At 39.8% G+C, this 25,244-nt stretch overlaps 3 protein-coding genes across 3 annotated transcripts; 1 reads left to right on the top strand and 2 right to left on the bottom strand.

Annotated features, from left to right (window-relative positions):
- Nucleotides 1-122: 122 nt before the first annotated feature.
- On the bottom strand, nucleotides 123-14,245 carry tm7sf3 (transmembrane 7 superfamily member 3). The gene is made up of 12 exons (XM_044342865.1): nucleotides 13,977-14,245; nucleotides 10,418-10,572; nucleotides 6,585-6,735; nucleotides 6,068-6,188; nucleotides 4,085-4,256; nucleotides 3,750-3,927; nucleotides 3,470-3,556; nucleotides 2,764-2,844; nucleotides 2,465-2,617; nucleotides 2,246-2,346; nucleotides 1,676-1,838; nucleotides 123-1,559 (listed from the first exon to the last, which is right to left on the bottom strand). Exons 1-12 carry the CDS (start codon nucleotides 14,047-14,049, stop codon nucleotides 1,306-1,308), a joined length of 1,689 nt encoding a protein of 562 aa, XP_044198800.1. The 5' UTR covers nucleotides 14,050-14,245; the 3' UTR covers nucleotides 123-1,305.
- A 1,296-nt stretch (nucleotides 14,246-15,541) lies between these two features.
- Nucleotides 15,542-19,775, bottom strand: fgfr1op2 (FGFR1 oncogene partner 2). The gene is made up of 6 exons (XM_044342866.1): nucleotides 19,499-19,775; nucleotides 17,914-18,050; nucleotides 17,514-17,631; nucleotides 17,111-17,253; nucleotides 16,867-16,980; nucleotides 15,542-16,036 (listed from the first exon to the last, which is right to left on the bottom strand). Exons 1-6 carry the CDS (start codon nucleotides 19,521-19,523, stop codon nucleotides 15,899-15,901), a joined length of 675 nt encoding a protein of 224 aa, XP_044198801.1. The 5' UTR covers nucleotides 19,524-19,775; the 3' UTR covers nucleotides 15,542-15,898.
- med21 (mediator complex subunit 21) lies at nucleotides 19,750-24,637 on the top strand. Its single transcript, XM_044342867.1, has 4 exons — nucleotides 19,750-19,895; nucleotides 20,247-20,361; nucleotides 21,303-21,403; nucleotides 23,674-24,637. Exons 1-4 carry the CDS (start codon nucleotides 19,854-19,856, stop codon nucleotides 23,851-23,853), a joined length of 438 nt encoding a protein of 145 aa, XP_044198802.1. The 5' UTR covers nucleotides 19,750-19,853; the 3' UTR covers nucleotides 23,854-24,637.
- The last annotated feature ends 607 nt before the right edge of the window (nucleotides 24,638-25,244 follow it).

Here is a 25,244-nt window from a genome sequence, read left to right as displayed (position 1 = left end):
TTGAATGTTAACATCAATTGAAATGTTTGCTTTTTATCAACATTATTTTGCTGTGGAGCATCTTTGAGTAAACCTCTTTTTTACTATTGTAAATACAGCAAACCTGAGGAAAGAACAGCAGGAAGCTTTCACCTGTAGGCTTTTATTAAATAACAAAACATGTTAAATTACAAATTACAGTTGATCTCATATGTCAAACATGTGTCTGAATATTGTTTTGGATAAAAAAAAATTAGAAAAAAACAAAACAGTCATGAGACCAGAAAGTTCAGCTGAGTAGCTTAATAAAATACTGACAGACATTTACAGGCTTAAAGACCAAGTCGAAGGTTTCATCAGTCGTCTCGGTGCATCGTAGTCTAAAACCCTGAGAGAAGTCATGGCACATGGGCGACAAAGGTTAACAATCAATCAGCACCATGACAGCCAGAAGAATTCAATATATTAAAATCCAGTGTGAGAATGACTGAACTAAGTGGTTTAGTCACTTTAAGAACACACAAGTAAGCAGGAGTTTAAAACGTCGGTTTTTAAAGAACAAACAGAAAGATGCAGAAACACTGTTTGTTCTTATTTTGTGTGAAGGATAAATTGTTAAAATTGTGCGATGTTGTGTTCATTGACTGTCAGTTTTTTGGTTTGTGAACTGCATCTTCAGTTTACTGACCTCATGACCCCGATATCACTGCTGGCTGAACCTTGAACGTAAAAAAGGGAAAAATGGCACATTTGGACTTAAACATAAAATCATTTGTCTTGTAAATTTTAAACCCAGTTTAAGATACACTGTATTTCATCTGTTAAACATCTGGCCTGTCTGTTTGTGACTTAGTGCAAACAGAGAAATGTGCAGAAGAGAAAAACATCATGAAGCATTCACAGCTACATTTTAGTTATTATAAAACAATTGAAGACAATCTGATGTCACTATTTCAGACGTTTTTAGTTCTTCTTAACCTGTTTCATTGATTGTTAAATATAATTGAAGTGTTTAATACAAGTGGCATTAGTTGTCAGGAGGAAATAAATGGTTCCAGTCTCTGTACAAAACCTTTAAAAAAATTGAAATCCACCTGAAGAGTGTCAGTGATATAATCCTCCTTGCTGTCGTTTCTGATGCTTTTATTCTGAGTTCTTGCACCAGACACGAGGAGCAACATTCCTCCTGATCACCACAAATCACTCTGGTTTCCTCGATACGTGGCAGTCTGAGGCTACACAGGTCAAAAATGCATCACAGTGATCCTTCCCGCTCTGGTTCAGACTGAAGAACCTTTAGAGGGAGACGGCGAGGGCGTCAAGGGTTTACAGGAGCAGAGGTGTGTGTTCTCCTGCCGACTCCGCCCGCATGGTGAGCTGCCGCGCTCTGGCCAGGAGGCGGTTGGGCAGCGAGGGGAAGTGGTGGCTCGGGTCTAGGACGTTGGTCTTGCGGCGCTCCCGTTCCTGCAGCCACATGAGGTACGGGCTGGGCGGGAAGAACGGCCGCGTTCGCTCGCGGTAGAGCTGCAGGACGATGCCGCAGACGCCGAGCACCACCCACACTGTGATCATGACGTAGTCTGGGCGAGAAGAGGAACACATGAAGACATTTTCAGGAGAATTTAATACTTCAACTGATATTTTGGTCTGTTTGCTTTCAGTTCTGCATTTTACAACAGAACATTCGTTAACTCACCAAAGGTTTGGAACGGCACGTCGGTGAACGCTGCGCTGAAGTTGTTGTTGAGGAAGCGTTTGAGGATGTTGAGGGAGATGTAGGACAAGCTGGTATAAACGTAGGCGTTAATAGCCAGAATCACAGCGTAAGCACCAACAACACCGCATGTGGTGATGTTTCCCTGATATGACAGAAACACAGGAAACATCACTGTTACTCTGATTAAATGAAAAACACATTTATTTATTATTTCTTTAAAAACACGACTAAAAGCTGGAATATTGGCATGATGCGGGGAAATATTTCTGGATAAAATGATTTTTTTGTGTGTGTGTTTTTGTCAGTTATGTCATGTTGTTTATACTTAAGAAGATTGTTTCTAGTTTATTTTGCTTTCTCGTGCTTTTCTCTGGGTTCGATGTGCTTTCTTTCTTTCTTTAATTTTGTCTGTTTGCCTTGTTTTGTCCAAATTGGTCAAAAGTTATCGTGTGTGTGTCACAGCGTCGTTCTTGATACGACCACTAGATGTCGCCAAAGTAATCAACTTTCAAATCTTTAACATGTGGGTGCAAGTGTTAAATCTGTTACCTCTCTGGGCCAACGCACGAAAAAGAGCGGTACGATGATCATGATGGAGCAGAACGTCACCCAGAAAACCACGTCTGAACGCCTAAACACTTCCAGGTCACCTGAAGAAGAACCACAACACACACACACACAAACATTTACATATTATATATACCAGCATTTTACCACGAGGGAAACTTTTTCTTCTTCGCCTTGTTTCCTAAAAGTGTGTTTTCATACCGAGAGGAGTGAACAGGACAGTGGAGGCGATGAGGAAGCCGAGCATCAGGCCGACCACCACGACGCAGGCCATGACCGATCCGAAACGCCACCAGCTCATCACCAGGAGGACCCCGCCCACCACGCCGATCAACGCTGACACAGCCAGGCGGACTGCAGACAAGACACACACATACAGATATTTATTGTCAGTCCATCCACACACACACACACACAAACACACGTGAGATGGATTGTAGTGTCTTTTTTGATACTTTTAGGGACGCAAAGTCATGTGAAAGTGGAAAAAAACAACTTACTGTCATAGTTCAGATCTGTGGTCCTTGTGATCAGCACAAAGAAGAAAAATGCTGCAAAGCTAAATCCCATGCAGAACAACTCTGCATGGTGAGAGAGAGTGACAGAAGAGAAGAAAAAGAATGAAAAGAAAAAAAAGAAACACACAGGATTACAATACAACTCAGCTACAGAAGCAGCACGCACACACACACACATATCCTGGCCCGATCACTGTGCACAAACATCACTAATGCTCCTGTAAATTCAGCAGCTGGAACTGGATGAGAACCACATGCTCCAGCATAAAGACTTTTCTTGAGAGGCAGACATACTGTATCGTATCTTCTGACTCTGCCACACCGACAGACTGATCACAAACTGCAGAGCCAGATCACAGTCATGGGTTCAGTTTGGAACAAATACATTTGTGCATCACATGTGAGGGAGACCACATGAGAGGCAGGACGCCGCCAGAGCAGGAGAGCTTTGTGAAATTTATTTGACATCTTATATACAATACACAGTAATTACAAATGGAAACCAAATGGTATTACGGTAAATAAAAGTGTTCACCACAACAGAGCTTGAAGTTTCTAGGACGCCTGTACTGTTAATGGTGATGTTTACTTGTCTTCTGTTACTTTAAATTCACAAACATGTCTTATGTCTGATGTTATTCCAGATCACCAGATGTCTTCAACCACACAAAGACGTCAAACTACTCACCGCATTTGAAGAATCGGTGCCCAAAGAAGCAGACAAACAGGCCTGCCAGCCCAGCAATGGTGAAAAAAACCTTTGTTGAAGTCTTTCCTGAAAATTAAGAAAAGATCACTATAAATAATTAACTACATTCAAAACAAAAAAGGTCAAACCTTCTCTCATAGTGCACCTTTAATAAGCTCCCTGCGATTTTTGAGGTAATAAGACACACACAGAAACAACATGAAACACATTCTTTACAACAAGAAAAGATATAATAAAGCAGTAGGATGATGGAGCTCACCAAGTGTTTGACAGCCGTCCAGAGTGGAGGTAAAGCTGCAGGCGTATGTGTGGACGGGGATGTAGGAGGCCGAGGTGTTTAACAGCGGGTCTCTGACGATGACTGAGAAGATGACGCCCTGGCCGGGGATGGAGTTGAACACCGCCATGGTCATATCTGCTGATGACAGCGTCATGACCTGCAGGGAGAGAGACCAAGATGTTTCGATGTTTAACTTTATTAATATTTTGCAACTAAACATCAATCAGCACTTTCTCCATCACTCCACCGCCCCCTGCCAACAGATACAGTTTTATCAATCCTATCCTATGTTCATTCATTTTTATGCTGCCCACCCGTTTGCCGTTCTCCATCAGGCCCTGGATATCCGCCATGGCCTGAATGCCACTGAACAGGCTGCGCTCTGATAGGTCGTTCTCAGGCAGGAAGTACTGGTAGACGTCGTACTGCAGCCGCCAGCGTGTGTTGCTTTCTGTGGAGGTGTCGCAGGCTGGAGGAGATTCACCCCTGACAAGAGAGCACAGTTTTTCCAACTTTAAGTAAAAAAAAAAATTAAAAAAAAAGATCCAATGATCCATCTCTAAACAGGCAAAATTAATCATATTCATGTCTGAATGTCATTTCACTGGTACACCAAAGAGAGAGTGAGTGGGTGAGCATGAGGAAACAACTAAAACTGAAACTTGATATGGTATTTATGTAATGTCCTACTTAGTAAGTCTGTGGTTTATCAGAATGTGAACTACAATTGTGGTTTAAACGCTGACAACTAGAGAAACCTGTGGAAACAGTCTTATATAAATGAGATGCATTCAGTAGACCTGCATCCACTGACCTCCCGTCTGCTGAATCACTGGGCCTGACACTCTATCATGACGTTTTGCTGTTAGGATCACCTTCTTGTTTGTCACATGTGCCTTTACGCTGCACTAATGTGCACGGTGGACTATTTTAAGCAGTTAGAATACATGATGGATAATACTCGACAAGGTGTAAGTTCAAGGACTGAAGTTGGATGTTATGGAGGCTTAGAACCACCTGACCCTTTAAAAGTTGCGTGTTTACCATGAAGATTGAACGAGATGTTAAGATTCCTCCGTTCTGGTGTTTATTTCTTTATTCCAGAGATGTTTGTGGTAAACAGCCACAAACTGCCTGGTTCCTAAAATTTAGTCAACCAATTCATCTACTTTACTGTTTTGCTCTAAATTAAATTATGCAAGATAAGTGCCAACATCATTCAGAATGCAATGATGTGTAAAATAAAGAGAGGAGGACTTCATGCTTTATATGTGGTTTCCTGTGACACCATCTTCTACAGTCTGTTTTCATTTTTCCAGCTGAAAGTAGTTCTTTCATTTCCTTTCTACATTGCATTCAGGGACTGCAGTAGTGAAGCACAGTAATACTAAACAGGTCTTTTAGTGTGTTTTGTGTTCATGAAAAGTGACAAAACCACCGTGTAACGAGGCAGCACGTACAACAGCAGCTCAGTCTGGTAGGTGTGGTCATCGAGTGGACTCAACTGATAATAAACGACAGCAGTCAGACACGTCGAACCAGTCGAGTTTTAAACATGTCGACTGAAGCGTTACTAACGGCAGCTGGAGACGGTTAACAAAGCCTCTAGTATTTGTCCGGACCGACGTTGGTAAAGAGCTGAAAACAACATTAATGCTGCATTATACGCATTGCTGTTTAGGATTCCCAAAAAGTGCACACAAAAAAAAGCGCGACAGTGTCTGACAACCAGTAATTCAGCCGGTGGAGAATAAGCGGCATTCATGGGGCAGTGGGCTCTTCTGTCTCCACGTGGCTACGAAGGAACAATATCTCTGTATATTTCTTGTAAGCTAAACCACAACAGCGACTGGGATACAGAACTGAAACCTACCAGTAAACATGCTGAAAGCTGCTCTTCCTTAAAAGCGGTAACCACTCAAATAAACAACACTTCACTGGAATTTCAATCAGTGTAGCCTGTGCTTATACAAGGGTCAGGTAATGAGACCACAGGGAGTGATTTAACAAGTGAATGAGTCCACTATCTATATCCAGGATGGCTTCGTGACACAATAAGACATTCTTGAGAAAATGAAGTGAATACTATCAGTTAAAGCGGAGGAAGAGAAGGAGGAGGAGCTGTGAGAAAGAGATAGAGAGAGAGAGAGCATGAGATCATATCAAAGTAAATAAACAGTGAGGCGGATGGACGACGGGTCCTGGCAGATGTGACTTGTGAACAGAATTATTGCTGCCAAGAGTTGAGCAGGCTGAACAGGAAGTAGAGCAGACGATACCCGTCTGTGAGGCGTTACCTTTCATATCCTAAGTTTGCTGGTGCGAAGCGGATGGTGGTGTCATAAAGGTTGTAGTGGAGATAAACGTTCGGGTCGATGTCCAGGTTAAACTCTATGTTACAAGCTCCGGGCACCGGGTCTAAAACAGAGAAGATGAAGATGCATTTTTATTAGACTTTATATCAGGCGTGTGGGGCTGACAGAAGACGAAAAAAAAAAAACAAAACCACTTGAGGCTTGGTGGCATCCTGCCGTGTCAGGATGACTTGTTGCAAGAGTGTTTCAACACAAAAGGGCAGGCGTACGAGCGACCACGCAAAATCAGGATCAGTGTTCACTCGTGGCTCACATGAGCTTCCTCAAGTCACAAAATATATTGAGACATTTCAGCTTGTTGCCCATTCTTTGATTTTTTTTTTTTGTTGTTGTTGCATGAAACAGTAATGTGTAGCTTCCTTGTTCTTGTGCAAAATCTGAGTTGAGTGAAACGAATCAGGTCAGAGCAGGAACATGAGTGTGCAAAAGGAGAGTTTACCCGTGCTGGAGTATGGGAGGATAACACCGGTGCCTGCCACTGTCTCGTCATCAGGAGAGAACAGGAACAAGGAGAGGGACGTCTGGCTCGGCTGGAGAGTCGACAGGAGGCCCGAGTCCACCGCCGTCAGAGAGCGACCCGTGCCGGGTATCTGAAGCGAGCAGGAAAAACATTTTATAAGCAGATGCGCACAAAGCAAATATACAGTGTGATCAAAAACACCTCAAATAATCTTTTAAATATCTAATGACTCTTTGCAATCCGGTATGTTTAGGAGTAAAAGCGACTGTGGATGAGAATCCTTTCACAGCACTGACTGACAAGAATATTTCCTCCTCTGAAAACATCACAACAGTTGTTTCTTTGTCTCACAGATGACCGTGTTATTAACTTCCACGGCCCTCACTGACGATTAGGATTCACTGCGGTTTACATCTACTATGACAGTGACATTTTTTTAAACGGCTGAACTTGTGATGAGGTTAACGCGACCCTGCTCTGGTGACCAAAAGGTCGACAGAAATGTTTGTGTGTGTGTTTGGAGGGTGTCCTGGAGTCAGCCCCCCCCCCACATGCTTGGAATTTCTTTTCAAGCAAATTCTATTAGTTACTGACCGACTCATGCGATGAAATTGAAATGTATTCTTTTCATTGGCAGAGCAGCTCAGACAGGTTCAAATAAGTTCAGATAGATCGACTTCAAAGGAGAAGTCTGCTGATCTTCTGTATCTGTCTTATTGCCCACAAATCCCAAAACTAACAATGAATTGATCCTACTGACAAGTTTTGTCTGTGTATCCAAAGTCTAAAAATACTCACTTTAAATAATCATTTGTGTCTCACGTGGTTTTTCCACAAGAAAAGTTCAGTTAACTGGTTAAAAAAACCTTAAAATGACATCTACTCCTTCCTCCTCTAAGTCAAGCACTAATTCAACCAAGTGTGTGTTGTTGACAGCTGAACTGGTAAAGTCCTGCTTCACATGAACTCGTTGGCTGACAACAACAGGATGTGTTTTACTGAGTGACAGAGATGATCAAGACGCGAGTCTCAGTTGACAACATGTAAAAAGTGCCACAAGTTTTTACCTCAGTGCAGCACATGTGTAGATATTATAGAGGCGGATTTAGCCGAGAGGTTGTTGTTGTTTTAGCTCCACCATAGTGCATCTGTAAGAGTATCACAACCATGCAAATATCTTATTAACATGAACACCCGATCTGACCTACACACACTGATTGATGGGTCGTCTTGCTTTGCGTAACATCATCACATGATGCTTTTTTTCCACCAGATGATGGAAAGATTTGGGAGATGGGAGGGTGAAATACTTTACTGAAATGAGAAGATATCACATTTAGAATTTAGAGAACAAACACGACATGGTGACACAAACAGTAAAGGGTGAACGTCGTCTCCTGCATATTTTCAGCGAGAAAATGCTGAATTACTGTTGTGTGACGAGCCTGGCAGCATCTGAGCTCTGTGCCCACATAGTATGACTCTCAGTCCCGCTGCTTATACAATAACTCCTTTGTATGAATCTAGTCTTGTTTAGACGGTGATACAGCATTCGATCCGGTTTGAATTTATCTAATGCGCCACACAGGCAGTGCGACATCACATATAGCAGTTACATCATTACAACCACAACTGTGTAAAGGATCTGCAGCTTTACATATATGTACGTATATAGAAACACACACAACAATGAGTCAAACTAGTGTACTGTACGTTCATGAATAATTTTCACATGCTTTATAAATACAGACAGTGGTGAGTTTTGTACTAGTGGTGAAATGACCAGAAGAAGAAATAATCACTACGGCTGATACAATAAATAACAACATAAAAAAAGGATCTTGCGGTGTGAGTGAAAGTGAGAGTAATAAAAATACAAACAGGAAATTAGCGACAGAAAGATAACAATATATACTGAAGTGTGTGTGTTGGCTCTTTATTAACCTCTGCCTCTTTCATTTTGTGAACACACTTCCTTTTTTTCTCTGTGAATTTCCTTTTTAAATTTGCTAGTTTTGGGGCTTATCTCCTCCACGTCGAGCTTTGACATTCATTTGCGTCACACGGACTTGTCTTTTTTCCCAGGGAAGCATATTTTCTGTCACTGAAGGAAACTGAATTTGTTTTATTTTTTCCATGTAAAAAAGCTCGACTAAAATTAGTCCGTCGGGTGCAGCCTGGACCCTAACCGAGCTTCTTTCTCCCCCCGTGAGACTTGTGGGACTGACGCCAGAAGGTTTTTCCCCTCAGGGCTGCCCTGTCTGCCGCTCATGACCGCTGGACTGTACATCAGCTGACTGCCGCTTCTCACAGCGGGTCAGACGGCCTTGCTTACAAAGCCTCATTCATTAACCGGAGGTAGATCTGACTGCCTGTTCGCAGCTATGAAGCATACCTACCATTTCACAGTTTAGTTTGCACTTTTACTGCTTCACACGAACACGCCGCTAATAGAATCACTCAATTAAGGACGGTGGTAAAAACTGAAGTAAATGATTAGACATTTGATTTGCTGATTTAGCTAAAAATAATACATCTTAAACATTGAGCATCAACGAGCTTTCATCTTATATTATAGATTTAACTGCCTTCACTACATTTTTAGTGTAACATCAGTGCATTTTACGTAGCGTAAAGATCACAACAGCGCGCGTGATGGAAGTAGTCAAACGAGCCTCGTGTGTTTAATTTCCCCGCGTTAATTAGCTTGATGTAGATTTGTGTGAGCCAAAAAAAAAGTATGTAAATTCTGTCTGTGTGGGTTTTCCCTTTACTGCGCTGGACCCCTCATCTTAGCTGTGTGACATCTCAGACTTGAATTTCAGGGCGGTGTGTGTTGATGGAAGCTAGTAGCCAACTTGGCTAATGACATCACGGATGTCATCTCACTTTCAGATAAATTAATCCTTATCTACAGATCCTTACTGTGCCGTAGTATCTCATTTCATTAAGCGTCTCATTTAATCAGATGCATTATTCAGCAGGAATACATAAAATAAAAGCAGTATCAATAAGTACTGATACAACAACTTACTTTTCCATTTCAAATCCTATAATAACGCATGTTGGGACTTAATATATCTAGTTTATATTTTACAGTGAGCTTAATCTTCTATTCTTATATGTTGTTTTTAATGTCAATCTAATATTTTATAAAATATTCCTCAAGGAGCTTCTGATGTTTCTGTTATCTGTATCACATTTTATGACTTCATACAACTTTTTCATTCATCATATCAAACATTAACACATTCTGTTGTAGCTACTCAGTGATTTTATGGTACTTTTCTCATGATATTAATGAGGGCTGCAGCTAATAATTATTTCCATTATTGATTAATCTGACAATTATTTTCTCTATTGGTTGTTTGGTCTATAAAATGTCAGAGAAGAGTAAAAAAAATCATAATTTCCATCTTTACATCACTAGTTTTGTTTCAGCAATAGTCTGAATATGCTGTTTATAGTCACATAAAACAAAGAAAAGAATCAAATCCTCACATTTGAGAGGCTTAAAATAAGGAATGTTTGGTATTTTTGCTAGAAAAAAAACAAAACTTAAATCTTCTGTTAATTCTGTCTGTGCGTCTTGTTCAGTTGCTCCCCAGATAACAAGGTGAAATGTGTCCGCCAGTTGTTTTTCACAGGCGCTGCTGTGCTAGTCAAAGCTGAAAAGCGTAGGTGGAATATTCATAACCCACCAACATCAGCATTGACACACATACCACCACCACGTCCGTACCGGCTGTTGCTGCCACTTTACCGCCACGAAACTCCGTCTCAAACTGTGAGGCAGACCAACACCTTCTTACCGTGGTGTAGGAGAGCGTAGCGTTGCGGTGCTGCGTGTGGAACTGCAGAGTGACAAAAGCGACGTCTGAGGGGATCCTGGAAACCACCACCTGCACCGTCTCGTTCTGGGAGACGCTCACGTTCTGGAAGGTTCCCGGCAGGAAGATCACCCGGTCTGCCACAGAGAGGGAAAAGTCAGATTTATTCCCGTAAATCCATACATTTTTAAGCCAACAATCAATATCTTTAATATAATTTAATTGCTGCTGTGCATATACTGTATTCATGTTACCATTTCCCATTAATGGACAAGCATGTGTGAGTGTTTAGACCATGATGGGACACTATAAGGTGAAGTAGCAACTATTCAATCCTAGAAAATCATCTGGATAGTCAAGTAGTTGGTTAATATTGACTTATATGTAGCAATGCAAACATATAAAATAAAACTTTACACGATCAAATATGAACTACTGCTCGAAATCATCTCAGAAAATGTCACAAAAACATACAAATGGATAAATGAGACAAAGATAATTCACTTTGAAGTCGGGTTTTCTGCATCTTTGCTCTGCACGGAGCCTCCACCACATCAGAGACTGATGACTGATATCTGATAATGTAATAATTAAAAACCCATATCCACCCGATACACCAGCAAACATCAAAACATCTGACTAGAGATTATCTTGCATGAGAAAAGCACATGGAAAGATTAAACAGTGAAAGCAGAGCAGACAAGTAAAGTCAAATGTAAAAGTGATTTTTGAATGAATGATGAATTTAATCAGAGGAAAACAAAGACCTCACTGCTCACCGCCTGTTATGACTTTACTATACTACCTTCCTCCTAACCTTTCATTTTGCCTCTTGATGTCTCTCTCTCTCTCTCTCTCTCTCTCTCACATGATTTTGCATGACCACTGTCACACCGTTACTCAGCCTGTGGACGTACACGATATTAAATTAAAAAGGAATTAAGTTTGTTTTCCCGTCTCGGTTCATCTCAGTCACTTTGGGGATGAACAACGGTTTATTGTGGCCGGACACAAGGCGACATACAGTATTCTGTAAATACTCTGACATCACAGATAGCGGCTTTGCCAGCTGGTATTAAGCCAAAGAGGCGACCAAAAACCAGGTCAGTAGACCAAAAAAAAAAAAAAGTTGAATGAAGAAGTGCTCTCTGTGTTTGGTGCTGACATACTGAAACATACCGTCACCATTAGCGACTGTTCATTCGAGATGTTTCTTGTTTGTAATATATTTGTCAGTTCTATCTTCAACTTCAATCTGCACGACCTTTGGACTTGTCAGTATCCAGCCAATCGTATCCGTCTCTGATCATCTGCTTACGTCAAGGCTGTTTTTCTTCTTCCTTATGATCTTTTCTATTTTGATGAGACGGTAATAATTCATTAACCTCGGATGTATTAAGCGTCGACTGTCTACAGCGTCTGAGCTGGATTGTGCAGAGAAAACACTGACTCTTGATTTGCTTCGCGATACCGTCCGTGACGCCGTCCGTGACCGCTTCAACTGATGGTAATAATCTCTCGACGGGATCTGACGAATAAACAAAGAAAGATCTACGCAAAGTAGTTTTAAAAATAACTTCATTCATTTCATGGGAGAAAATGTTTCACAAAGACTGAAACTTTAAGAGAAATCTGGATACTTTCCCACACTGTCATTCAACAAGCATTTAATCCTCACGCTATCAACCCGCGAGCTATTCTTTAACTCGACTTATCGCCGTCTGATCGAACCTTCGTCACTGTTTATCTCTTTTATTGATCGCTGATTGACTTAAGAGCCTCTAAAGTTTGACCAACAGTTTCCTGATAGATTTTAAAGTTCATCTTTATCAGCAACAAGAGCGACATGACAAACCTATCTGTTCATTTACCATTGCTTGTAACCTAGCAACCTTTAGTTTTAGTGTTTTACATTGTGTCCAAACAGACAAATCTTACAAATATCTGCTATTCTGCATGTATGTATGGTTTTGCTGTATGTTTGCTGATAAGTGAGTCATATCTTTGTCTCTCTTATGAAGAGAGAGAATGTGAAGAATGAGAGCTAATGTGCTGTAGATTTGTTGTTGGTTACACGTGCTGCCTGATCCATACTGACTGTTTACAGGTCAAACTCCAGCTCAGGACTGACCTGCTGCCTTCATTTTACAGACACGTGAATCAGTGGAGGAAATGTGAAGCACAGGAGGCTTGTGTAATGTAGAAACCATAATGCAGTTTATTTTATTGTAAAAAAATATACGGAACTCGTCTTAAAAATGTCAGCCAGTCAGTGTCCTATACCTAAGCACAATCTACTTATTCATTTAACTGTTCAGAGGTTTTTTTCTTATTGTTATTGATTTATTATTGTTTATAATTAGTTGAGCACTGTTTTGGATGCCTTTAAGTGACACTAAATTCATTTGCTTCAGTGGAAAGTTTGGTCTTCCATGATAATTTAAATGCTATTTCAGAGGATTTTCCACTAAGACAAAAAGAACATTATGAGTAGAGACGCTGAACACTCAAATTCAAAATAATTTAACACTGACAAACAAACAAACAAACAAAAACAGTGGTTACTTGAGCCTTGATGCTGCAATCTGAATTTCCACATGTTGTCAAACTACAGCAGATAGACGGCGGAGCATCAGTCTGCTTGTTTTGTCATATCAGCTCGATGTCTGTCTACTAACGTTTGTTTACCAATCAGAACAAACTCCACTTGCTTTCACTGTCACTCTTTCTCACAACAACCACCATCTTGTTTTGGTTTTAATGTGGACGCTGTTAGCTGAACTTTTCTATACAGCTTTTACCAGCTAAATCACTTTTTATTACCCCTTCACATAGAAATGTACACAATAGCTCATGTAATGTTGTAATACTGTAATACATATTAGCAGGACATTGACTAAATATTAACTCAAAATTATGATATAGGAATATTGTGAATACGTTTCTGTGTTAACCCCCATAAAATATCAGTTTAATACAGTGGTTCTCATACTTTTTCACGTCAAGGAGCCTTAAACTGACACAAATTACACCACAGATCCCCATTTGATGAGATTTTTTCCCCAGAGTTCCCCATCTGATAAGATTTCTGCTTTTAGATGTTTTATTACAGCAAGTGCATGAAACCATTGAAACCAAAATATTCATAAATTCTGTCACTGTGTTACTTATGGATCGGATTAGAGTGAAAATAAGTGATTCCCCTTTTTGCTGAGGACTCCCTGCAACCCCCTCAAGGACTCCTGAGGGTCCCGGGACCCCACTTTGACAACCACTCGTCTAACATGCATTGTAATTGAATTCACTGCACTTGAAGTATGGGGGTTTGAGATATATAAACTGGGCTAAATAAACATTTTAAACTCTGTGAGAGAATGACATATATTAAGCCAGCTAAAGCTACTCAACACTGACTTACATACAGTATCCAGTACCTTATGAGGCGACCTTTTAAGCATATTCACCTGTTTTAAAGGCTGAGACAGTTAATAGTGTTAGTATGGCTCGGAAGTGAAAGCACGTCAAATCACTTGTAACTCACTTTCCACTTGAGCTTGAACTTCACCCAATTCCAGCAGCAGCAGCAGCAGCGGGCACCAAACCCAGCGAGACATTTTCCTCTTTATTGGACAACAAAACGCTTCAAACTGTCGGTCAGTGAAGTCATTTTTAGCCTCGCATTCTCCGGTGTTTAGGTAGTAGAGGTCCCTGCAACCGCAAAAGCGACATGCTTGACTCAAACCGAGAGGTTTACTAAAGCAAATCTCTCCCTCTACCGCTCTAACTACTTAACGAAGCTTCAGCGATAATCACGTAATATCCCGCGATAGTTCCCGCCCACTCTACAGTGAAGGGACGGGTTCACAATTTTTCAAGTCAGGGACTCAATTGAACATTTTTCTTGCCATAATCACTCCTCCTGTTCATACTGACCATTAGAAGATCCCTTCATAATGTACTTACAATGTAAGTGAGAAAATCCACATTCTTCCTTCTGTGAAAAATGTATTTAATGCAACAAATTTGATGCTAAAAAGACTGTAAATGTGGCAGATATCAACTTGATATGACTAATTCAGACTGCTGAAGCCTCATGTAAGCTTCAGATAAACCTTAAAGTGCATTTTGGCCTTGTTCACCTACACTGAAAGCACATTTGAAGCGGATATTTTAATAGCCAGTGGGCACCTGACTGTTGTTTTAAGACAAACTTGAAAAATTGTGAACCTGTCCTTTAATATTAATGAAGAAAAATCACTTCACTGCAAGAAGTAAATACCAATGAGCAACATTTCTAACAGTGTCTTTTTAGTTTGTCTGGTTTTATGTCCATTTACAGCCAGTGGGCAAACTGCTGTGTTTGTTGTATTTTGTAATTTGTTAATAATTAGACTATCAAACTATAATACAATAATAAATTCCAGAAGTTATTGGCTCACCTTCAAGTCTGCAATAATGTGCTTCACCCTTAGCCACGCACTTGTGACTATGGCACGATGGAATAAGCACATCTAGAGTTAAGCTGCTTTCTCAAGAACAAGAATCTCTAATCACAATAAGATATTTGTGTGGAATTTGGTCTTAATAAACTTTAAGTATTACTATTTAAAATCTTACCATTCTCCATCGATGGCATTCCATTATTCAAACTCTCCAAACGCCCCTAAAATGTTGTTTGTGGACCTTGGAAATAGCGGCAGAGTGGGAGATCTATGCTGACATATGATCTCAGACCATAACCAATCACAACATAAAAGACATTCATAATAACATGCTGTTTTATGTGCACAAAAATATTCTAAAGCGGTAAAAGCTGCAGTTCTTGATTTGTTACAGACACAGAAATGTACACCGGACATAATGCATTCTCACGCTGCTCTTTTCACTATTCTGGCTGGTTGTCGTTGGCTGTTACAACAGATCCTGTGTGACTGGTTGTGGTTTCCATTCCTGTTTTTCAGCTGCTGATGATTATGTTACAATAACATACTAACTAGTGAAGGTGAGAGGCTGTGTAGACATATGTTCAACCCAAACCCAACCCGAAACAAGGAAATCTGTGCCGTGAAACAGAGCGTGAAATAAAATCAATATGAACCCAACAGAGACTATTTCATGTTTACAGATTTATTTTAACTCAAGCCCTTCTTTTACTCATTCACACTTTAAAACCTTGCAGGCACCACAGGCTCATGCATGCTGGCAAAAATTAGCAAACATAACAGAAGTACCAACAAAAAAAAAAAAAAAAAAGAGAGAAAAATGTGTGTGCACACTGCTTGTGTCTGAATCACCAGACGGGGATGCAGCTCTGGACCATCATGCTGAAAATGCACCAGGAGTAGGGGGCAGATGGTTAGAAGAGTCTGTGGGGTGAGAGGTGAGGTGGTGTGTGGCAACAGACTGTACACAGTAGTGGCAGTAGTTGAGGGGAGGGGGTGGGGAGGGCAGTCAGTCTGGGCTCTAACTCTTTCGTAAGCTGACGTCGGTGCTGGTGAGCAGCGGCGACAGCGACGTGCTCTCTGACGCTTCTTCTCTCTTCAGAACCAGGAACGCTTCACGACTGATTCCCAGCAGCTCTCTGAGTCCACTGTTCTCCAGCTAGAACACACACACAGAAATATACAGCTATACATTTGGAAATATCATTTAAAATCAGCATTTTATTGATGCGGCTGCGATTAATGAATATTTTCAGTGTTGATTAATCATTGATCAATCGTTTTCATCTACTAAATATCAGAAAGTAGTGAAAAATGACCAGCGTAATTTCACAAAATCAAAGTTGACAAATTCAAATTCCTTATTTGGTCTGACTGACAGTTGAAAATTCAAAGATCTTCAGTTTATTATCATAGAAAACAAGGAATTTAGCAAGTATTCACCTTTCAGAAGCTGTTGATGTTTATATATTTTGGAAAATAACCACTAAATGATCACTTGATTATCAAAATTGTTGCCAATTATTTTTCTGACAGTCAACTAATTGATTGACTAAATGTTTCAGCTCTAAATATTGTCCTGTTTTTATTGTGTTTAGGCATTATAGGTTAAAACAAACCTTTAACATCTCCAAACATAGGTCATAATAATAATAATAATGATATCAGAGGAGAAAGCTACATTACAACACACTGGGCCATGATGCAACTAAATAGCATCCCTGGTTACACTCTCAATGCCTGATAATCTTTAAAGCTCAGACCTCCAGCTTGTGACAGAGGCTTTCTGTTATAAATTTAAACTGAGATGACCCTGATGATATCATCACAAAAGACACGATCCTACTGTTTTAACAGGCTGATCCGTCACTTCCGTGCACAGACAAGAGTCCGTACCCCCCCACCAGCATTTTACTTACACAACTAGGGTCTCGTGTATTTGGGATTGTTGGAAGTAAATGTGTAAGACGGTAGGATTTTTGTGTTTACCTCTAGTTGTTTAATCCTCTCTTCATCTTCACATACACGCCCTTCGTCCACCTCTATTGCCTTCCTCATCACAGAAGCCATCTCATTGATCTTGTCTATGTGTGCTTGCATTTCCTACAAAAAAGAAAGTGAAAGCAAATTTATTTATAAAGCCAGTGATGCTTGCAATTTGAATTCAGTCCAAAATCAATGTAAAACGTTGGAAGATCAAGGTCCAATAAGATATCTGGAAGGCCTCACTGACCGTGGTGTGCTGCTCCTTCAGCTGGGTTACGATGGCGGGGTCGTCCCTCTTGCTGGCCATGAGAAGCCTGAACACCTGCTCCCTGTATTTGGTCATGATGAGCTCTAACGCAGACTGGTGTTCCTCCAACGACGTCCGTAGCTCTGCAGAAACAGTGAACACAGGCTAAGTGCATAAAACTATTACAAGGACATCTGTCAGCTTAATGTTGCCTTGCTGTGAAGAGTAAAACACACAAAATTGTGGTGGTAGAGACCACTATGTGTCAGCTCAAAAAAAAAACAAAACTGCTTGATGGATTAAAGAAATCCCTATTTTCTTTGACATGTGTCTTTCAAAAACGGACCACAGAGCAGCACAATCATTCAACAATAGGAGACACAATCACGGATTAACTGCCTACCTTTGTTTTCCTGCTGGAGCTCTCTGATCTGACGGTTTTCCTGTTGGATTCCCAGGACTAGACTGGAACGAGGCCGATGTCGTGCAACCTGGTTCAATGAGTCAATCTCCTCCTGGTACTGCCAAAAAGAGACAACCAGACCTTCCAATGAACAACTGAAAGGGTTCAATCTACAATGTCAGATTGAACCAAAATCCTGCTGCTTCTCAAATGTAAATCATCTTTTTTTAAAAAAAACAAAAAACTATGTCACTGCTTCATACTGGATTTCACTCTATCCACTAGCTCCTTTCAAACAGCTGTCTCTCCTTCATCAATTTGGTCTCAATGCAGGATTCCTCGACATGAAACCAGCATTTATATTTATATAAATCACCACCAACACCATGTAACACCCTACCTGCTTCATGGCATCCACTCGCTTGTTGAGGGATGTTGTCTGTTCAATTAAAATCTCTGCAGCGTTGTCATGGTTTCGAAGCCTTTCCACCAATGATTTGGCGTCTGCCAGGACCTTCTCCAAGGTACAGTTCATGCCTGAGAAAATACAGGTAATCATTAGGAACTACTACCGTGATACGAGACTAGATATCGTCTTAGATTTTGGATATTGTAACATCATGATATGGTATAAGTGTTGTCTTTTGCTGGTTTTAAAAGCTGCACTACAGTAAAGTGATGTCATTTTCTGAACTTATCCGACTGTTCTAGCTGGTCTATTATTTGTCTTTACCCACTTAGTCATGATATCCACATGACTAATGATTATTTATCAAAAACCTTATTGTGTAAATATTTTGTGGAAGCACCAATAATCATCCCTACAATATTGTCGCAATCACGATATCGAGGTTCTTGGTCAAAAACATCATGATATTTGATTTTGTCCATATCACCCAACCCTTTTTATAGCACAATGATGTTTCCATTTACAGATGGTTATATATTATAGGTTGGCAATAAATCAATTTATCTGATGCCTTATGAGTGATCAATTAAATGTTAGATTTTACTAAATAGCGTCTTTGGTTACCAATGTCTGGTAATCTTTCAAGCTCACATCTCCAGTTTGTAAACAAATACACTTTATCTGTTGTGTAAATGTAAAATATCTTGTTAATGAAACAATATGCGTGATATGGTCAAACACTGTGTTACTCAGATGCATATTGCCATCTGTACTTTGCCTTTTAATCAAGCTTTTATCTATAGGCAATAAATTGGGCTAAATAACACACATTATGCCTCATCAGCAAGAAGTTTCACCACTTTCTGACAGGTTAAGAGTGTTGCTATGAAGAATGCCCCTTCAATAATCTTTTTAGTGAATTGAACAGTTCTTTCACTGCATGGCTGCTCATGCCTCGATGCTCAACAGAGAGGGTCCTTTGTGCCTGCCTGTGGCCTTCATGATTATTTATTACTGCTGGCTGTTAGGACTTTACTCTTTATTTACTCTGAGGAGTTTTTATTGCCTTGTGTGTTTGTCATACATGGCAATAAAAAAAATCTATCTACTGACACACAGTACCAGTCAAAAGTTTGGACTCAACTGAAGCTCCTTACATGTTCATCTCTAGATGGTGTCCACTTAGAGTCACTAAAGTAAATAAAATACTCAGGACAAAAATAAAGCAACCAGAAACTGACTAACCCTCCCCTCATCCTCCTCCTCGTCACTCCTTGGATGACAGCTGCTGTGTCAGCTAATTCAACATTACCTTGTTGTATGATAGATATATTTAGTTACCGGCACACCACATGTGTGTGTAGTTGTAGTAAAGTTATAGCCAACAACACCTTCACTGTATCTGATTCAGTTAATTAACTAGGAGTAACAATGATTAACATGGGAGTGTATGCTAACCGGTTAGCTGATTAACTAATTACACTAAAGCTGTCATGCAAATCCATTTAAGCCTCATGTGTTTATTTAACGGCTCGAGTTACCGTTATAAAGTGAAATAAAGAAAAAAAGACTGTACCTGGAGAGCTCAAAGTGCAAGACATTAGAAAAATGAAAAATATCTAGTCCGTTACTTCCTGTTGATGTTTAGTAGCTAACATTAGCTACAGGCTAAGTCCCCATCAATGAGCAACAAGCAGCGGCTCTGATGTAGCTCTATTCCTTTTTAAAAACACAAGGAGATGCCTGTAGACATGGAGGCGTAGATGTGAAGACTTTCCCCTTTGATGTAAAGTCAGTCTAAAGTTCATTAACAAGCTACAGCTAACCTAAACGCTAATATGACAGCCAAAGCTTCTCAAATACCGCGATATTTTAGGCTGTCTAAAACATTCACGCGAGAATGAGTGGGATTTTGTCAAATTACAGAAGACATGGCGGACAGGCTAACACAGCTTCAAGACGCTGTCAATTCGGTAACATTTGGAGTTTGTAGACGAAAATTTGATAGCTAAGAGTGTAAAAAGTTTGAATTTTACCTCTTATATTGTTTTAAGGTGGTTTCTATGGCGAGGTAGTCGCCCTATTATTACAGTAACTGCTGTTTCACTATCGCGTTAACGGCCTGTATCGTGAAACACGTTCAGTTTCAGGTTAATTAATGAAACATTTTCTGCGGTGTTTCAGTGTTAAAACGTCGGAAACATCACAGTTTCAGAGTTGACTGTGACAATATAGCAAGCGGTGGCTGACTGGCGCGTCCTCCTAACTACCTCCCTGCTCACATGAAAGTGTAAATTAACTATATATTGTTTTGTTGTATCCAGCTTGCAGATCAGTTTTGTAACGCCATCGGGGTCCTGCAGCAGTGTGCTCCTCCTGCCTCCTTCAGTAACATCCAGACGGCTATCAACAAAGATCAGCCCGCAAACCCAACCGAAGGTAGTTTATTTGTTCTTATTCAAAAGCCACTCCTTCATTCACTATCTTCTATTTACTCTTGTCAAGTAATCTGAGTCATTAAAGTACATGAACATGTTTGGTTTATTCACACCCACCACAGTAGTTTGTTCAGTTTCATTAATAGCAGTTTACTGTGTCATGTAGTCAAGTCTATTTTATTTGTCTCTTCTACTCTAATATGCCCTATTATCTGTTTTTATGCAATATACTGTATATTTTCTCTAATTAATAGTCAACATTAGTAATGTACCAGTGTACTGAGCTTATCTACAGGGTACTGTATCTCAAGATGTGACTAATAACAGTGAGTTTTATGTCACAGCACCATTGTTAATGTCAGAACACAATTTCATAAACTTTTTTGTAACAATTCACTTAAAATGTGTTCCAGTCTAAAAAGAATGTTTGTTTACCACTGATAAAGTTACAGCTCACACATGAAAATTATGTGAATCTATACAGATATGTACCTTTCCTTATATAACATTTCCCCACCTACCACCTACCCTCACTGTTATTATTACCCTACTTTTCCCTTAATATTGTCAATCTTATCTGTTTGCTAATGAGTTACAGGATAGAAAAACATGTTGTTGGTGCATTTCCACTAGAATTTACATACATCAAGCCGATCCTCATTTGATATTGAAAAATCTCTGTCTTTCCCCCATTTTTCTTTAGAGTGGGATTTGTTTTGTCATCAGGCCTTCATAAAATCTAGAGATATCACCCTTATTTGAATCTTTTTGTTAGGCACCAATAAATGTCCTCAGTATGGGATCATTAAAGTCTCTTTAATCTTTAATGTTATGTTTAAAATGATTACGTATCTTGAAGTATCTATAAAAATCAAATTTTTCAAGAAAATATTCTTTCCTCAAGTTTAACTCTTACTTTTTTTTTTTTTTATCTCTATCTAGAATATGCTCAGCTATTTGCAGCCCTCATTGCCAGAACAGCCAAAGATGTGGACGTACTAATCGATTCTTTGCCGAGTGAGGAGTCCACAGCAGCTCTGCAGGTCAGCACACACACACACACACACACACACACACATTTGAGACATGCATTTCAATCCATTGTCTGCCAAAGTCATGACGGCAATCTGGCCCGATAGGGTGTATCAGCATTTCCTACACAACTCAAAGTGTGTCATGTCATTGTCAAAGCCATTATTTTGATCAGATAGATGAAGCACGCAACGATTCCTTGTCTGAAAAATGCTCAACACAGACACACGGAAGCTTTGATTGTATTACTAGCTTTCAGTCAGCAGAGGGAGCCAGGTGACCTGCTTTCTACACTGCCAGCCCCTGTACTGTCTCATGAGTATAGAACGAATGATTCTAATCTGTTTTCAGACCGCTCTCCTGGCTAGATGTTGGACACCTAAAGGCTGTAAATAGACTGTGATATGAGTGAGTGAGTGGCCGATGTATATTTGAGATGACTGTCAGGATATCGGCTGATAGGACGACTTCTTTCTTTAGCTCTGTTTGTTGTCACTAAATCTGTAAAATTCCAAAACATGTGAACATAACAATAATAAGGATGTCACTGATGATCATGTTTCCTCTCAAGTTAAGAAAGTTCTAGCTTACGTCATGCAGAAGTTAAGAATGGGAAGTCTCCCTAGAGAGCTGCGTGCGACATACAGCCCTGTGAATGACCATAGTTTTCCACATCGCACTCGTATGACTGAACTCAAAAACTTTCCTTAATTTTTAAAAATGTTTTCCTTTCACCGGCTCTGCCTCTGTCAGTGGAGACAAAAACAACTTCTCAGAGGTTCATTCCACTATTTGGTTAACTTGAACCAGAGAAGGAGTACAGATCAACACTATTTCAGCTTTCTTTGGAAGTGCATGTGAGGAAACATATCCTCAAATAACTATTGTACTAAAGAATCACAAGATGTCTGAAGTTCTGTCCAACACACAAGAGTATTTTATTCATCCCAGTGGGAATTTGCAGCGCTACAGCAGCCAAGTCACGACATGAATCACAAAATAAACTCAAAGAGGAAGGAAATAAAATAATAAAACCACAAAAGGCTAAAATCTTATCTAGAAACTGAACGAAAACAAAAAACAAGGACCATATTACAACCTGCATAAACAGTTCTAGTGCCTGGTAATATTACAGCATGTACATGGTTAGTGCAAGTCACAGATTGTATATATTGTTCAACCACCTTGAAACTTGAAGGATGTCTTTAGCAAAGAAGAGCTTCTCACCCTTACTAACAGAGGTGCTGTAAATTCACTATTTATGTCCACACTAATAAAGAGTTGTGTGTATGTAAACCCCATGTAGATCTTGTTTTTTTGCAACATAAGTATTTATAGGTGAGGTGATTTAAAAAATGTACCCGACTACCCCGATTGCAGAGCCATATCTCCACATTGCTCTAGCTCATATACACTACAGACAAACTTCCTGTCAACAAAAAAAGAAGCTGCATGTGTGTACAGACAGGGAAGAACATGGGTACAATTTTAGAAGACACTCTTATGACAGACAGCTGTGACTATGAGGACACCTGTGAATCATTTCCCTTTCTTGTTCTCTCTGAAAAAAAAATCATAAACAAAAAGAGTCATTTCCACCCGTCCTGAATTACAGCTAGTCGGCAGCTTTCACCAAGTGGCACACTAGATCTGTTGACAGCCTGATATATAACAACTATTGATCAGTAAAACAGAGCACGACAATCTGCAGCCGTGAACATACAGCAGCAGACATTTCCTCTTTTACTTCTTGTGGTATTTGGTCATGCAGCTCTGGTTTCATGTTGCTGAGGTTTGTGAGATATTACTTCTGAAACTTGTGAAACATTTTCTCACTTGGGGTGAGTGAGAAAATGATTTTTTCTTGTTGTTTTTGTCGTTTAGGTGAACCATCCTTTAAACCAGGTATTTTTTTTCCTCTCTAGTTTCTCCATTTTTGTGGCTTAAAATATTTACCTAGAGTTTTGCTATTCATAATGTTTGGCGTCAGCGCTGAGGGATGCAGTTATTATAAAGAGTGCATCAGGTATTTTAGGGAGAGTGTCAGTCACAGAATCTCCTGTCTGTAATAACGAGGCTTTAGGATGAAGTGTGCAGCCTTGGTGAATCAGTTTGTATTGTTTGCTTGTGAATTGCTTGTTTGAAAGGCTTGTTTGCACCACAACTTTATTTGCATATAATTCTATGGGAATAAAGAGAAAAAACCCTCTTAAATCAGTTGTTTGATGCACTAAAAAAAAAACCCTTGTCTTCTAAATGACCCTCTGTGACCTCTCACCAGGCGGCCAGTCTACGGCAGCTGGAAGAGGAGAACCATGACGCTGCAGGGCGCCTGGAGGAGGTGGTTTACCGCGGGGATATGCTGCTGGAGAAGATCCAGAGCGCCCTGGCTGACATAGCCCAGTCTCAGCTCCGCACCCGCAACGGAGCACCAAGCCAGCCTTCACCAGCCGAATCCTGACCTGCAACAACACAGTACATAATGCAATTTTTGGACAATTTTTCATTAATTTCATTTTTTTTTTTTTTGACCCTTGATTTCTACTCTCAGACACCAGCTGCGAGCCTCACAACACATGCTGAATGTGTCTGTGTCAAACAAGCTGTAAGACATCATTTGGTTGCTTATTTACTGTTTTATCTTCACACACCAGCCAGTGGTCTCAAGGCAAAACACACACATCTACACTCAGAAAAAATGTCCAAGTGGAAAAGACTAGATGTTGATCAGATTCATGTGGATGAGACTAGCAGGATTCCCTCACAGGTATGGATATGTACAGAAAAACAATGAAGGTGATATGTTGTTGTGCTCTTTGTACTCAGTTACAGAGACACAGACGTCTTAGCCTAAAAAGATTGTTGGAGAAGAGTAGAAGAAGATGTCTTAACATACACCCTGTTTTGTTTATGGACATTTCTCTCAATACAAAGAGTTAAGAAAAATATGTTTTGACTGGCATAAGGACTGGTCTGAATGTGTGAACAGTCACCCTTGTCAGGTTTTGTATGTTTTATGTATATGTTGTATATTAAGTCATTGTAACTCGGTCTGCTTTTGTAAATATTTATGACTGAAATTATTCAAATTCTCGTTTTGGTGAATCTTCACTCCCAAACCTCACAACACTCTGGAGACTGCTTTAAAAAGTTCAATGGCTGGGCTCAGTGTAACTCCATGTCTGATGATTCTTTTTCTGTTTTTTTTTTTTTTTTTTTTAAATAAAGTTTGAATAAACACTGAAGGGGTTTCATTTGTTCAAGCAAATCAAGTTTATTCTGCTGTCGTCTATCATTCAACACAGGAGCATCAATAAAACACCTTAAATATAATGTATGTAGAGCAGATGTGTGGTGGTCTGTAATGGTAGTGCTGCCATTTTTAGGAACTAAGCGCTGGTTTTAGCATATTTCATTATGTTTCAGAGGATTTCATAAGCAAGACAAGAATAGCACGGGGAAAAAAATTCAAGCTGTGTAACAGGAAAGAGAACCACTGATGACTTCACCATATACATATTTCAGGAACCATGAACAATTTAAGCTTGAGTGTGAAAAATCAGAAAAGTCGCAAGAATGACCAACACATTTAAGACACATTTTTGTGCTTCTTTAAAATAACAAAAAACAGACACTTAAATTACATAAACTATCCAGATTGATGTATTTTAATGACATCAAAAGCTCATAAACTTTTTTCTCTAAACATGAGAAAGACCTTTTTGTGTGTATAGGTTTTGTAAAGCTCGAGCAGCCTGAGAGGACCCAGGCAATCACAAGATGATTTATAGACCTGTGATTATATAAAAAATCTGGTAATAGCCTCTAGTTAAGAATTGAAAATCTCCACAC

This window comes from Thunnus albacares, chromosome 23, assembly GCF_914725855.1.
Source record: "Thunnus albacares chromosome 23, fThuAlb1.1, whole genome shotgun sequence".
In the NCBI taxonomy this organism is placed as follows: Eukaryota; Metazoa; Chordata; class Actinopteri; order Scombriformes; family Scombridae; genus Thunnus; species Thunnus albacares.
Note: the sequence above shows the minus strand (reverse complement) of the source record. Positions and strands in the feature narration are given on the sequence as shown.